General features: G+C 41.2%; 1 protein-coding gene and 1 long non-coding RNA gene across 2 annotated transcripts in view; one reads left to right on the top strand and one right to left on the bottom strand.

Annotated features, from left to right (window-relative positions):
* Nucleotides 1-10,481, top strand: part of LOC124289877 — a 54,294-nt gene extending 43,813 nt beyond the window's left edge. Inside the window, 8 exon segments of the mRNA XM_046726551.1 lie at nt 121-281; nt 1,003-1,150; nt 2,187-2,443; nt 2,445-3,295; nt 4,642-4,972; nt 5,686-5,952; nt 7,047-7,104; nt 7,711-10,481. Coding sequence (XP_046582507.1) covers nt 121-281; nt 1,003-1,150; nt 2,187-2,443; nt 2,445-3,295; nt 4,642-4,972; nt 5,686-5,952; nt 7,047-7,104; nt 7,711-7,878 — 2,241 coding nt within the window. The 3' untranslated portion in view covers nt 7,879-10,481.
* Nucleotides 10,482-10,965: 484 nt separating this feature from the next.
* On the bottom strand, nt 10,966-11,113 carry LOC124289878. Its single transcript, XR_006901778.1, has 2 exons — nt 11,075-11,113; nt 10,966-11,008 (listed from the first exon to the last, which is right to left on the bottom strand). It is a non-coding gene; the product is annotated as an uncharacterized LOC124289878 (long non-coding RNA).
* Nucleotides 11,114-16,984: the final 5,871 nt, after the last annotated feature.

Here is a 16,984-nt window from a genome sequence, read left to right as displayed (position 1 = left end):
CACACTTTCCCATTTAATGATGGAACTTTTAACTTTTGGAAGAAGTGTTTCAAGCTCGATTACGGCCCATTTAACAGATTTAACGATATTTTAACCAACATTTTCAAAATTCCCATCCAGCCTTCCAAACCCTCCGAGAGACGCCTTGGTTCCCGGGTAGACAGCATCATCGACAACAGCAAGGCCAAACTCCCTCCTCCCTACCCTAAGCCGACCCCTTCTCCCCGCCAACAGTACGAGAATCCAGCCTTCACTCCCGACGAGCAAACTGTCAAACAAGGGTAAGTCAAGCTGCATGCATGATTCAGCATTCAACCTCTCCGACCCTAAAGGATTGGAATGCAGAAAATATTGAAATACCCAAGCCTGTCAAATCAGGACGACGGGTTCTCTGTTTCGGTAGGGTGGAGTATGCCCGCTCTTTGTACTAACAGGAGCTGTGAGGTAGCCTAGCTGTTTGCGTTCACTCGTCACGCCAAAGGCCTGGGTTCGATTCCCCACATGGGCGTTAGCCGCCTCGGTTAGTAGTAGCAAATATTCTTGTGTATCCCGCCGTGATATTTCCTGTAATATTGTTTGGGCGACACAAAACCATTCTCAATTACTTACTCGTTTGCAAACACCGGTATGTCTGTCTACATATCCATGAGCAGCCCAACTGAAGTTTAGTGAGAGAGTGAGTTTAGTTTTACGCCGCTTTCAGCAATATTTAAGCAATATAACGACGGGGGATCCCTGAAATCGGCTTCACACATTGTAACCATTTGAGGATTCAAACTAGGGTCTTCAACGTGACGAGCGAACGCTTTAACCATTAGGCTACCCCACCGCCACTGAAGTCTAGAATGAATGGCAAGTCTAGATTGCCTCAGCCGAACCGAACTCGCCACAAGGGCGATGGCATAAATACGAATTCATTTGCGTCTATTGGTGTGATTTTCAGCTGCAGTTAGAAAGCTAGATTGCTGTTTGAATACAAAGAGATTCATGATTAATGTCCAGTTTTTCCATGACCAGTGTGTCCAGTGCCCGTCCAGTTAAAGTGGGCGGGGATGACCTCCGCTCTGCCTGGAACCGACTGTATGGAGCCCCAGAGTGGAGACCCGCCAGCAACCAGCCGGCGTCACAGAACCCACAGAACTCCTACTACGTGAGTACTCTTGTCAAGTTTTTACACCAACATTTTGAAGATCCGGGTTAGAACTGGTCTTCAGCAACCCATGCTTGTGGTAACAGGAGACTAACGGGATCGGGTGGTTAGGCTCGCTGACTTGGTTGACACATGTCATCGTATTCCAATTGCATAGATCGATACTCATGATGTTAATCACTGGATTGTCTAGTTGAGACTTGATTATTTGCAGATCGCAAATATAGCTGGAATATTGCCTAGTGCCGCCTTAAACAACAAACAAACACAACAACAACACAAATATTTGATGGTAAACAGTACTTAGTGATTCATTGGTGATGCATTTCTTGTGGGTAACCTAGATATTTTAACCTTAAGTTTGCAGTGTTTAAGCTACTGGTTTAAGCCTGGAACGTCTTGATAGCTTTGGAAAATGTTTGGTCAAATGCTGAGTGTGTACTTCAGTTTATGTTGTGTCTCTTTGATACATGCCTGGAATAAATCGCTGTTTGAGGCCACATCTCACCTCTGGTATAAGTAACTTACAAAATGTCTACAAAATGATATCGTAAACTGAATGGTTGATTATTTTTATATTATGCTCAAATGGAGTGGTAACTATTTCACCATAGGCATTTTTAATATGAAACACTGGATTATCGAGAATGGATTCGTGATAGAACTCATCAGATCAACAAATCAAACTTCAACTATACAGAGCTTCCATCCCCAAGAGAGACATATATGCAATACCCGTCTCAGAAACGTCACTGAAAACGATGTACAATGTATTTCAGATTTATTTGTGTGATGTTTATTTGTATTTTTCAAATGAACCCAATTGTGTCAGTTTTGTCGTGACATGAGTAATTACGGGGGTGAGTGAGTGAGTATTGCTTATCGCCGCATCAGCAATTTTGCAGCTATTCGCAGCGACGAGACATAAAAACGTGAGACAGGTATGAATATATCATCCCGAAAATTCATTGCGTTGATGCGCCCATATCGGTTGATCGTATAAACCCTTACATGACTAATTACGTTTTGTATTCAGGGGGTATTTGCATTAGGACCAACACAGAAAGAAAAGCAACAGGAACATCTTCAGCAGTATCAACAGCAAAAGCAACAGCAGCAGCAGCAACAACAACAACATCAGGAACAACAGCATAAACAACGAAAGTCAAGCCTGGACCAGTTGAGTACCACTGTCAGAATTAGCCCTACAGGTCAAAGTTCAAGTACTCAAGGTCAACAGTCAGGGTCAAATTCAAGCTCCTTCTCTGGAAAAGAACACCGGCTTCAGCACGTTTAAACCAGAAGAAGATGACGATGACAACGACGAAGTCAGAGACGACACTGCCGACAAAAACCTGGACGCTTTGTCAGAACAGGCACTGGGACCCTCTGCCAAATATCCAGAACAACCCGGAAGTCGTCCTTCAAGTGCTACACAAGGTCAAGGGTCGTCAAGCAACAGGCAGACGACAGACAGCCGTCATGAACAGGACATTGCGAGGTCATTAGAGCAAAGGCTTTCGGTGCAAAGGATTGGTGACAGTGAAAACAATAACGTGTTTTCCAGATTAAACCAGGTACAACGGAAAAATGATGAAAATAGTGTGTTTTCTAGGACTAATCCTGTGCCAAATAGAATACCGCCGGAAATATCCCCACGGACTAATATTGCAGCTCAAAGACATTTTCAAGCCGAACATTCTTCCCAGCATAAAATTCATCCTTCCAGACTCTCAGAAACAAACCCGTCTCCTCACGTGAACCAGGGTTTTGTTGATAGCGATGATGAAAGCGGTCAATATCATATAGGGGCCGCAGAGAGTATATTTGACTATGCAAGCGAGTCTTCTTCCCGCTCTGTGACCCCTCCCCTTCCTCCCCTGTCCCCCGACTCAACCCCTAGGGGAGGCCTTGAGCCCCTCTCCAAGTACAGCCGATCCTACAGCGCCAGTAACGTGTCCCCACCCAAGACGCCCGATCTCCTGTCATCCACAGCCAGACCCGGGTCTGTGTTCGACAAGCGAGACCTCAGGGCGTCCAGTAGTCAGATTGACATGATGGGCGTCAGTAGGCATGGCAAGAAGGCACCCAGGGTGAACCCAACACCCAGGCAACACCACAGAACTAGGACCAATCTTACCAGAGGTGAGAAATTGTTTCAAACTGCCGGACAAAAAGACGTATACGCCCATGTTTGACAAATTTTCAAGTGTATACTTTCTTATCCGGATAGTCTACACCAACATAATTCATCGTGTTTGAAGATATAATATCATACCTTGATTTTGGATACTAAAATATCTTCAAATTTCCCCAATTTTTTTACTACATTCACTGTATTTAAATATTGCATATTTCTTATCTTTTCTCACATTTTGGCTTTGTTACAATTTTGAATGTCAAGGCACCCAAAAACTACTCACAAGACTGTGTGACATTAGAGATCCTAAACTTTTTATTTATGTCAAACAATTTTAGGCGCCCAAGCATTTCGCAGTTTCCGAGGTATAATTGAGCATGCACTTTCTGCGAAGACGTCTTATGACTCTTGCTGAAGGGTTCTTTGATGGCATTAAATGCCTCAGTGAACCTTTCAGAAGTTTTATGGTAGACATGTGTACTGTTCCAAATTTGACTCATCAGCGACCAACTTGATTTCTTACGCCCTCTTCTCAGTATGGAACGGGTTTGTCCCTTTCTTTCTTAAGTGGGATATTCGTTTTGTTGAAATAAATTATACTTGTAGATATTTCGGGGAGGGTATACCCTCCAATCTCCCTCTACTTGTGAGGATCGAAGGATCATTATAGTGCAATGCCTGGCTGCATACATACTCCCCAGGGAGTTGAGAATGAAATTATAGTGCGCGCTGATCCATTGTTGGGGGTTATTAAAGTACCACTCTGAACAAGCTTCGGTGAGTGGATTTGGAACATGATTATGTACATTATTCTTATCGTTTATTAGTGAATGAGTATAGCTTTATGCCGCTTTGGCAATGTTCCAACAATATCACCGATGGAAACACCAGATATGGGCATGACTCATTGTTTCCATGTGGGGAATTGTATTTTGGTCTTTGGCGTGACTAGCAGACGTTTAGCCACTAGGCTACCTCACTGGCCCTTATCGTTCATTACATGTAGTAGTGCTTGGTGTATGATAGGATAGGATAGGATATTTATATAGCGCTCATATCCACGCAACTAGTACATGCTCAAAGCGCTTGAGTGCTCCCTTGATCAACGCATGTTTTTTTTTCTGACATTCTTTTAACCAACTCAACTCCCTGGGGAATATTCAACTCTTGCAGCCTGTTAGGCGCAGCGAGTTATCACAGCCTGTAGACCTGCATGTACAACTGCGGTTTACCCACAATAACGATATCGCACTCACGGAAGCATATTAGTTGAGTACAATCAAATCACTGTAGGATGAATAGTTTAAAGAGGTTCCTTTACATTTTCCTCGTGACATTTTAAATCCTTCAGTCCAAGCCCACAGTCTGGAGGATCTGCGAGAGTCTGGTAACGAGAGTAATTTGTCCTTCGACGTGGAGAACACGATGTTGATGGTGGATCCTGAGAGTGAACAGTTCACAGACAACGACAACATCTCACCCAAGGACGCCAGGGCTCTCCGACAGAAGCTGCAGGGGCTGGAGTCCGTGTACCATCAGGTCCTCCGTCAGGCGGGGGCGGACATCCCCAGGACCTCCTTCAGAAGGAGGTGGAGCATCGGGAGCTCAGACACCAGCTCCATCAACAGAGGGAAGCGCTTCCGGTCCAGCGCCTCGCATAGGAACTACTCCCGGGATATCAAGTAAGTCTTTGTACCGTTGTAGTCGGCGGCAGTTATGACGCCTGTTATTTGCATTCAAGATGTTTAACAAAAATCAAGATGTTCACGGAGAAAGTTAGTGTCAGTAGTTCTAAATGGTTCTAAATGACATTGACTTTTTTAAAGTGAATGAGTGAGTGAGTGGGTGAGAGTTTAGTTTTTTAGCAAGATTCCAGCAATATCAGCGGGGGACACCAGAAAAGGCTTCACATATGTACCCATGTTGGGAATCGAACCCGGGTCTTCAACGTGACGGCCGTGTATTTATAACAGATATGTCATCTTTGACTATTCCCCTTGGCCGTGAGAGTAGACTGGGTATGAGAATTTAGGGGGTTTGATGTCATACTATCAGGAAGGGATTGATTGATGGGTTGTTCATACTATTAATCACTTTTTTGTATTCTAGACTCATTTGTTAACAGAGTGCTTTGACCTGTCTATGATATACAGCACACGTTCACTCGTTCATTCAAAAGTGATTTTTTGGTATTTAAATATATAGTTAAATGAAATAAGTACTTTCGTTCCGGGATATAAGAGTATGATGTAAATTAGAAAGCCTACTTCGAGACAGGCATGCACTTCGATACCGTAGGGTTAACCATTACATGTGTCGTCACGATATGGCTGAGATATTGCCGATGTGACGTTGAATATCAACTCACTCACTTACTCATTACATGTGTTTTCAGAGCAATCCAGCGACGCTTCCAGAAACTTGAATCCCACGTGGTGACGTTGGCGCGGAGCGTGGCGCACCTGTCGTCGGAGCTACGAAACCAGACGTCCTTGACCCACGAGATGGACACAGTTAAGAAAGAACTACGTGAACTACGTCAACAGCAACATGTACACAACCTCAACAATACACCTTTCAACAACAACGTCACTGACTTTGAGCGGTTCAGGGGGTGGATTCCTTCACTGACCAACCCGAAGCGGGTTAACAAACTTACCAAGTAAGGGTCATTCCGACCGCCGTAACAGGCGGTGTCTTTGACATTCTGATATTTAAAATGATTTCACAAGTCTACTGTGCTCCAACTTAAATTATGCATTGTTCTTGGCTCCATTTGGATTTGATTTTATATATCTGGGCCCCATTCCACAAAGCGGTCGTAGCGCTATGGTGACCGTATCTCCCATACTTTAACATAGACTTACGACAGTCGTAGCGCTAAGATGATCGTAACTCCCATACTTTAACATAGACTTACGACAGTCGTAGCGCTAAGATTATCGTAACTCCCATACTTTAACATAGACTTACGACAGTCGTAGAGCTAAGGTGACCGTATCTCCCATACTTTAACGTAGACTTACGACAGTCGTAGAGCTAAGGTGACCGTATCTCCCATACTTTAACATAGACTTACGACAGTCGTAGCGCTAAGGTGACCGTATCTCCCATACTTTAACATAGACTTACGACAGTCGTAGCACTAAGGTGACCGGATCTCCCATACTTTAACATAGACTTACGACAGTCGTAGCACTACGATTGCTTTGTGAAATGGGCTCGGAAACTTAATGTTAGTCAGTTTGGTGGACTGGCTAGATACCCAAGTGGTTAAAATGTTCACTTGTCACGTCCCTAACTAGGCAGTATGTATTGCCCAACATTGTGTTTCCTTCCCTTGCGTCCCAGGATCTGCTGCTGATGAGTTGGAATCGAAATGGCGGTCGCGATCCCAAATTCGCGGTCGGCCAGCATGATTTCATGCTCATGTTATTCACGAAGTGAAGTAGTTAGATTAGACATTTCTACTTAGAAAGGCCAATTTGATTTGAAGCCACGTTCATTTTCTTGCTCATTCTCGGGGCAGATAAACAGATTGATTTGATATTAAGATGAAAAGAACATATTCCTATTGTGACTTGTTTACAAATGAGACATTGTCTTTGATGTTCCTATTTGATGACTTTTTTCCCCATTCTACAAAAGCTGTGTTAAAACCTATATGCTGTAATGGATTTCAGTATCATAAACAGGACCTATGTTGAAATATTTGATCTATCAATGATTCAATGTCTAAACTAAATTATTTTTCAGATTCTTTGGCCAGGAACCTCCACTGTTAGAAATATTTTTACAGAAACTAGGTTACGAAGTAAGTATGAAACTCCGATTATTAATAAAACTGCTATTTAAAGTATCACGGGGCGATCGGATAGCCGATCGTCACGCCGAAAATCCCGATCGGTTCCGTTCATGGACTCGGTGTGTGAAGCCCATTTCTGCTGTTTCTCCCTTTGATTTTGTTGGGACATTGCAAAGAGCGGCGTAAAACCATACTCACGCACTCATTCGCTGACTCACTCAATACTAATGTTGTATTGTTTACACATCAGAAGAAATAGGCTCGATTCCAGGAATGTTATGATATATCACTTTTCCCCCCTATTGATTATTTTGCAATAAAAATGTGATCTAAGGCCACGCAGTTGTATCCCTTATATATGTCAGAATCTGCTAGTTGTGGGTTCGAATCTGCTTATCATTATTGTTGTGGGTACTACATGAATCGACGTTCTTCCTAACGAGGTAATGCAAAGCAGTGCTTATCATTATTGCGTTGCTCGTCATATCACGATTCCCCACATGGGTACTACATGAGTCGACGTTCTTCCTAACGACAGGCGAAAAACTAATCACTCACTTAAAAGCAGAGAAACAACACAGGTAACCACTTTAATGCTTCTGGTTTTCCCTTCAGAGATATGCGAAGAACTTCTCAAACGAACACATCGGCATGATAGAGTTACCCTACATGACAGAGGACCGTCTGCAGAGCATAGGGATCCCAATGGGACCAAGGCTGCGGATCCTGCAGGAGGCCCAGCTCTGCTTCAGGCAGGAGAACTTCAACATTTACATCGTGTGACGAGACCTGTAGAAGGATACCTAAGACAATATTGTAGCAGGACTTCAACATTTACATAGTGTGACGCTACATACCTGAGACCTACAGAACCATCACTTAAACATTTACATCTTGTGACATGACCTATAGAGAGACGTATAAGAAACATTACTTCAACATGTACATCGTGTCATGTCAACTCTTGTGAAACACATTATACGTGCGAGAAGCTACAACATATATATATATATATGGATATCTACGGAACATATGTCGTGAAACTATGTGAATATCGCACATGAGAACAAGACAGCGCATATGCTAAATGACAGTGCTGTTCTTATTGGCAATTAATTGCCATGTGTCATAATCAAATCTCAACTGAGAACCTGAAAGGCATTGAGAGGATTCCAGCGTGAATTGTGCAGCCCATGTACCCTAGAGATGAACGACCGTTGCTATTTCGATCACCTCACCAGGTCTGGGAACTTACTTGAAAGCTGTTCATAGGTAATTCATGGATAGCACAATCCCCCAACATAATCAACGCTAGTGCTTCCTTGGTTGTGTGCAGGAAGACATGTCATGGATATAGTGCTTATTTACCAACAGGGTGTTGTTTCAGAATCTTGTGTTTGTGGCAATAGCTGCATGATAATCAACACTGTTTTGTATAGCATTACTGATAGCTGAAGTGCTGAAACTTGCTGAAAGAGCATGCTGAAATATGTAGCGAATATACATATCAACTCCACAGTCAAAGAAAAGGTATCCCTGTTCAAATATTGTGCTATTTCGGGAGATACTTTCTTATACCGTTACATGGCATGCTTCAACATTCTCGATTATCCAGCTTTTCAATAACAGCATTTTGACAATTGAACACATGTCGAGTCTGGATGATGGAGGGTTGTCGTCAATTTGGTGCAAAGTATCATTGTTTTCCTATTGGATTATTATGATTAGTGTTATCTGTGTCATTTGTCAGGACTGGAAGAGATGTTTGAAAGAGCAAAGGCTTCTGAACGACTACCAGATTCACATCGGGAAGACAAGAAATGTCAAGAAGACATAAACGACTTGTCACAGAGTAGAGCTCTACAATCAACCAATATTCGACACAATCATCATTTTGTTCACTTTTTTTTTAAATCCTGGTTGTGTAAACCTCATTAACGGCATCTTCCCTGAGAAATCGTTTATCCAATATTGACGTGCCCCAACTACCTAATGTTTAGGCAGTGGTTAATATTAGGTATATCTTTCCCTTTGAGAATGTACTTCGATCATACAAAACGCAATACCTGTAGACGTCTTTCTGTAGTTTGTTGTGTGTGTTTCGAATTTGAGAACTTTCCTGTCACTCCGCGATCTATAGTCACCCTTAGCCAGCGCCCATTCGTCACCACTCGCCCCGTTCCGTAATCTCCAAGAAGACCGGAATAATATGAGTGGGTCACGAACGCTCTAGGTCTTTTCTGTAGCGTGTTTTTACTTTCATCGAAATGGTAAAAGAATGCTGGCGTTGGTTCCATGTCGAAATGTTCAAAACACTGTCAGGTTCGATCTTTTGTCGTTTGAAATTACTATCGTATGACATTACATTACCGGGAACATGTCTGAGGCGTTAACAACACTCGGTAACTTCCGTCATGATAATTGTGTCGTGGCCATTCGGAACTTCTCGGTAAAACTGAGATCTTCCTTTCGAAAATAGTATATGAGTATACAGGATTATATGATGTATTTCTCGGTGAGGATTGCAAGCACTGTGTACACGACTCTTACCAACATACGAATGTCACGTGTCATTTACATCACGCCAATGTAGACGAGGTAACAAAAAAAACCACGTAATCGAAATGCCTTTACATTTTGAATGATTCTTGAAAGGGGCGGCCATTTTGTTTGAACTGCTTTTGTTAATTTGTTATTTTTATCACCATTTAAAAAAAAAGAAAGTTTAATGTCATTGACCAAATGTGGTTATGGATTTATGAATGATTGCGATTACATCCGGCGATTTATTCATTATCAAAAGAGGGACCTGGATAGGTTATGTTTACTATACAATTATTGGCCCCTAAAACCATATTGGTGAATCTTAAACATGAGAAGGGGAGTATATATCACGACTCGCATGTCAATTTAATCAATATGTTCAGGTTTTTGTGACATAGTTGGTATTTGGAAAGATAATCATTAATTTTCCTGAATGAGCCACAACATGCCATCAAGACAATCAACCTGTTGTTTCCACAGTACCATCCCCCACCCATTTCGCCGCATCCTTGGTCTATTGTACGTCAACGTCTACGATCTTGCCAACACAGAACAGCATGTGCTTATGCGGACGATTTCGTCCATATTGATGAGTTTTTGGCGGCTCAATTGTTGAAATATAGTAGTATTATTGTTAGCTCTGTCTTCAACATTATGATCAAAATACATTTGACTGAATTTGTTTCATTAGTTCGAGTATGCAACAATTTAAGATTCATTTGCAGGATCTGTCTTTATTAAGTTCCGTTTAACTTGATTTGTGATTGTATTCACGAAAGCCATTGCTCTTAGTAACCTGTGTATTAACAGTTTTCGTGACTGTGCACTCTAACAACACCTTTCGAATACAGGTTGATAGAATGCCGCTTTACAAAAAGCCGTTTCGTGCAAGGCAACATTGGAAAGTGCAGTCAGAGAGCACATAACATAATAATTTCAACCATATTGTTTGCCACCACAGAACATTCTCAAAGCATATTTGTGATATTGTGACGTTCAGAATCTCCAACCATATCTGCCAACTTTGTGAATTGTACATTGTTTGTGAATTATCATTTCATATAGATTCCACTGACAGCATTGAAATATAACTTAGAGCTTCCAATATCCTTCCCCACGCGTGTACAAAATGTCCCTACAATGTATCACTTTTATGACGTTTACCCTATAGTACTCTTTTTTACGACAATCTCCCGAATTTCCGCCAAATGCACGTGATTGTCCATCTCTGAATGACCTTCGCCACGTGACTATTCGTTGTTTACAATCTCCCCATGCATGTGATTGTCCATCTCTGAATGACCTTCACCACGTGACTATTCGTTGTTTACAATCTCCCCATGCATGGGATTGTCCATTTCAGAATGACCTTCACCACGTGACTATTCGTTCTTTACAATCTCCCCATGCATGGGATTGTCCATTTCAGAATGACCTTCACCAGGTAACTGTTCGTTTGTTATGACCTCTTCATGTATGTAATTGTCCATTTTTGAATGACCTTCACCACGAGACTATTCATTTCTTTTTACCTACCCATGCATTTCGGAATGATCTCCCCCACGTGACCCACTCTACATATGTACCTGGTCATATCCTTGGTACCCCCAATCCAACAGCCTCCGATCTCCTTCCATTCCCCATTACGTGTCTCCTTCTTTACGACTTTCCTCATATTCTTCATCTCCGTCCCTTCATGCTGATCAGGGCCGCGTTTCACAAAGCTTTCGTAGCGTTACGACTGTCGTACCTCCTGTACAGGGCCTAGGTTTTCGAAGCTCTCTTAGCGCTAAGATCGTCGTACGTTAATGTTAATGTATGGCAGTTACGACTATCTTAGCGCTAAGAGAGCTTCGAAAATCTAGGCCCTGCAATATAGACTTACGACAGTCGTAGCGCTACAACAGCTTTGTGAAACGGGCCCAGCACGGTAATTCCAATTCAGGCCGCAGAGTGGCCAAGTCATGATGTTATAGGGTCCGCAAGTAGGTCACGGAACTTCGCGAGACCTTAGTACTTCCGGTGACAAACAACGTTTCATACTTCTTCGAATGGTCTCATGATTGTCAGTTGACAGTGAGGAACCGATAATCCTTGCAGGAATAACAAATTTCCGATCTAACCATCCCCGAGGAACCGATGATCCTTGCAGGAATAACAAATTTCCGATCTAACCATCCCCAAATTAGCCAACTATTACGACTGTCAACAGCTGTGACAGCCAAGAATGGTTGTATACTTTGTCCGGTCTAGTAAAGTCATATTATATATCGCGCAATTTGGAACCAGAATATACTCTTGTCACCGCAAATCTGGTACCGGAAGTAAGCTTGGTCCCGTCTCGCATATCGCAAAATGGCGAGCGCATAGGGAGCCGGGAACCAGTTTATTACCGGAAGTAGCGCCTCGCGAGACTTACAGGCCCTGTTATGCAGCATCTTAAGTTAAATGTGTATGTTAACCACATCATACAAGCACTTTCGTCTTTGATATCTTGTTGCTTTCCTCCACAACATAAGCCCAATGAAGATCTAGTTAGAATTGGTCTTCAGCAATCCATACTTGTCATTAGGGGCGACTAACGTGATCGGTAGGTCAGGCACGCTGACTAGGTAGATGCTTGGTGCCATCTTCCCAAACTGCGCAGATCGATGCTCATGATATCAATCACTGGATTGCCTGGTCCGTTCTCGATTATTTACAGACTGCCGTCCAACAACTTGAATATTGTGACTGCGACGTAAAACAAAATACAGTGAATCCATAATAAAATAATGATATCATATTCACCATATTTGTTTACAGCACTTTATGCTTAAAATAAACGATTTCAATTTTGTTAAAGGTTATTCAACAACAAATTGAAACAAACATGGTTTTGCATGTGCAGGGTACAATTCATCATGATCTTGAATTTGACGGCATTGTAGCATTGGTATACAATGCTTGTTCGTGTTGTATTTATTTAACATAATTTCCTTGATACTCATATGAGTGGTCCATTCCTATTCTATGCATAACTATGAAAGTCTAATGCTGCTACATTTTTCAGCGAAGTTTCTCGTTATTTTGATTTTTTTTAAATTGAAATTTCAAGTTTTTTGCTTCTTACTTCAAGGTTCTTTTAAAAACTTGAAATTTCGTGTAAGTATTCGTTGCCTCGTGTATTTTCTCTTGGTTCGAATTATTTTTTCGTTGCTTCGAGTATTTGCTTGTTGCTTCAGGTTTCTTTCAAAAAAATAAATAACCAGAAATTAATCGAAATTTCAAGTTTTGAAAGAAGCTTGAAATAACGAGAAAATACTCGAGGAAACGAGGAAATAATCGAAGTAATGAGAAAATACTCGAGGAAACGAGGAAATAATTGAAATAGCGTGAAAATATTTTTAAGCACCGACAAAATATTTGAAGCGACGAGAAATTTTGCTGAACAAATATTTTATGATACGAAAGTTGCAGCAGTAGGTTTTCGTACATAAAAATCACTGTGAAAATAATCAGCATTTACACATTGCCAGACGCATACGTCAAGACGTCCGTCCAAAGATGATCTATGCACTTCAAACATTGACTCGTCGGCTTGTCAAGTCAGTATTTGTATTTGAACGTTTACTCATTCATGTTCAGCTTATGATGATCTTACTTGTTTTAAGTTGGAAAATTTGGTGACATTTTGTCCGTGCAGATACGACTAACGGGACTTTATCCCCTGAACATCATGTCCCTCGTTGCCAGAAGACCCCTTAATTAACAAATGGGAAAGTTCACAAGAAATATATTGCTATTTTGTTTTAATCCAGTTTTTATATAAACAAAGGTGTTTCGGCATGATTTGAAGCTATGTTATACCTGTGTGTTTATATTTCCAAATTTTTATATTTCCAAACATCTGTGTCCGACAATGGTGTGTGATGCTGTTTTGGGTCGTTCCGGGTATTTTTCGGGTATGCTGTTGCCTTGACTTTGCATGTGTTGAAGTATGCTCAGGGTATGCTCAGCTTTCCGAAAACACCTGGTATCATCACTATTTGATAGTGGAGCGGCGGGTAGCCCAGAGGTGAAAGCGTTCGCTCGTTACGCCAAAGACCGGGTTCGATTCCCCACATGAATACAATGTTTGAAGCCCAATTCTGGTGTCCCCCGCCGTAATGTTGCTGGAATATTGCTAGAAACGGCGTAAAACCATACTCAGTCACTATTTGATAGTGATCGGCACATGCTTATGAAATAGCCGTAGTTGAATTATGATTGGCTGTCGTGGCAGCCCGTTCGTGTGACAATTTCTCACCGGCCTAGATGTACATGTCTACTAACAGATGCTTCAATATTTACATTTTGAGAACTATTTTGTCATTTATTGTACATGCGTCGTGGTGAAGCATTTATTTTGTATAACATTTAGTTAGCATTGTCATTATAAATGGCTTCTAATTTATATGAAATAAATGTTAAATGACATTTGACTAAAGGATTTCATGTTATTGCCTCTGACGTGACGAAGTCGGATTTGGATATCACGGAATTCATCATTCCTCTTCAAAACTAAAAAAATATGATTGTCCAAGTTCCGGGTTTTTATTGGCCATCTGGGTCATCGACGTCATGTGACAGAAGGCATTTGGTTATTCATGTACAAGGGGGTAGCCTAGTGGTTATAGCGTTCGCTCGTCACGCTAATGACCCGATTCCCCACATGGATGAAGCCCATTTCTTGTGCCCCCCGTCGTGATATTGCTGGAGTATTGCTGAATTCACTCACTATTCATGCACGAAGTAGTCACAGGTATATATAAAAAGAGAGAGAAATTAGGAATCGAAGACCGATGTGACCAAGGGGAGATAACTCTTAATCACATACCCGGCTGGAGCGTCCGTAATGCATCTCAACTGGAGAAAGTATTTTCGAAGTTGAAGTGAGTTTCGGTGCATGTTCATCCAGGAAGTGATAATAACCCTGATATCAGAAACGAAAAGTTTTTATGGCTGAATATTTATGTCATTTTATAAATTGCAAACTAGAGACCGATTGTGAGAGAATGTTGAAGACCATAGCATACGTCACATATCGACTTGTCCCACCCAGAGGGAAGCCATTGTAGTCAGCCGATACCTGCAGGTACAAGCTTATAAAACAGGAAGACAGCGATACATTCATACAGCGACACTCTTCTTTACAATTTTATTGTTTCAATGGCTCATCATTAATGAGTCATCAACTATTGCTATGTACCAGGTAGCTGTCATCTGGGTACACAGGGGCCTAGAGGTTAAAGCGTTCGCACGTCACACTGAAGACCCGGGTTCGATTCCCCACATCGGTACAGTATATACATATAAATCAGAAATTCAACCATGGGTCAGCGGCGGTGGTGTAGGCCAGTGGTTAAAGCGTTCGCTCGTCACGCTGAAGACCCGGGTTCGATTTACCACATTGATACAATGTGTGGAGCCCATTTCTGGTGTCCCTTGCCATTATATTGCTGGAACACTGCTAAATGTATGCAAGCTGTCTGCGAATGTGATGAAAATCAAGTTTCAAACATAAGTTCATTCGAACAGGTCCACTCAAAGACAAATCATACCTGCACCATACATAAGACGAACTGACGGATATAACGAATTGTATGTTTGGTCCTGGCCACCTGCAGTCTATTTTTGTCGACATACGCAATACGAACTTAAACTAGTGGTCCTTTTGAGTTCGGTATAACCGTAGTGTTCTGTATAAAGGCTACATTTTTTTATATTTATGTTTCCCATCGCCCGACCCACTGTACTTTGGCAGAGGACCCGAAAATTTAAAAAATGTTTTAATACTTCCCCAGACGCGACCTTAGGACCTACCAAGTGCTCATTCAATTACTTCGTTCCTGTGTCAGTGCTGGGAGGACGGCTGTAGGTAGAGGACAAGTGAAAAATATCATGAAGGCTAAAAGGCTAAGTATTAACTTTATTCGTTCTTTGCATTTCATCCATTACAGACAAACAGACAGACAGACAGACAGACAGACAGACAGACATTTTATTTCAGTAATGTAGGCCATTGGCCCATAATACAACATAGAGCAAATATAAAGAATACATACATGCTGGATATAGGATAACGATTGGAATACAGGGTCAATTAGTTGTAGTAGTGAATTTACTTCTTAGTTTTAATACAGTGGAGAGGAATGTAGTTAATGGTTTTAGATAATTTATGTTGTTGCAAGTAATTAAACGCACAAAGGTTTCATTCATTACGCTATCACATTAAAGAGAAAAGAGGTGTGAAGTTTGTAAAGGTAACATCAGATAGAATCTATTCTAATGTTCTCTGCTCATGTTCTTTGTTGTTCTCTGTCGCTTTTACTCCGTGTTATGAATTCGAAATCCACAGATTTGACAATATCTTGAATACCAAAGAAAACAGAATAAATAATTTTTTAAAACAGTTCTTTTCTTTTCCACCAGATGCAGATTTCCCATAGCCACGGCTAAACAGGCAAAATATAGCAGAATAAAGGTTACTGATGGCTCTGTCGTCTTTTCTTTCTTTTTTTTATATTTAAAACCGACCAAACTTAGATCACGTTGGGTCCGTGAAAGACATAAAATAAATACTGCCCTAAGTGTCAACTAGAATGGTCTACTGTGATGTGGGGTAGCCTAGTGGTTAAAGCGCCCGCCCGTCACGCTGAACACAAGGTTTGATACCCCATATGGGTACCATGTGTAAAGTCCGTTTCTGGTCTCCCACGCGAGATATTGCTGGAATATTGCTAAAAGCGGCGTAAAACCTTACCCACTCTATGATGTGACACAGTATAACATGACATGGATGGTGAACCATTTTCACTAGAACATAGAATAAAAGGAATATTGCTTTCCTTAGTACAGACAAGCAAACACATCAATATTTTACGTTAAGTTGTTTACTCAAGTTACGGTCTTATAAAGTTCAAGATTCTCAATATACGTGCAGCATCATTTCGAGAGGATATTTGTTCACCTACAATACAATTGGTGACCTAAGTACGGTAATACCTTTCTTGATAAGTATAATTTTTCAAATAACACATAATAAAACAAACAAGAGCAAAATACAAGTCGGTAAGCGTGATGTGGGAAATTACTGAGATTTTCCTTTGTTTTAGGAAAGAAGCTTAATTACACGCTGACAGGACATGAAGTTAACTTATAATCAGTACTCATTATTTCAAGTTTATTTACATGTCAGAATTGGCATGACTTCAAATCGTTGTCATGGTTGTAAATTTATTATATATACTACGCCCTGTTAAATAACACATGGTTGTTTTGTTAGTGTATTTGCTCTACATCGCAAACATTTCACGAAAAGACA

The sequence above is a fragment of the Haliotis rubra genome, unplaced genomic scaffold (assembly GCF_003918875.1).
Source record: "Haliotis rubra isolate DU_JTF1 unplaced genomic scaffold, ASM391887v1 Scf450, whole genome shotgun sequence".
Classification (NCBI taxonomy): Eukaryota; Metazoa; Mollusca; class Gastropoda; order Lepetellida; family Haliotidae; genus Haliotis; species Haliotis rubra.
This window is presented reverse-complemented; position numbering and strand designations above follow the sequence as displayed.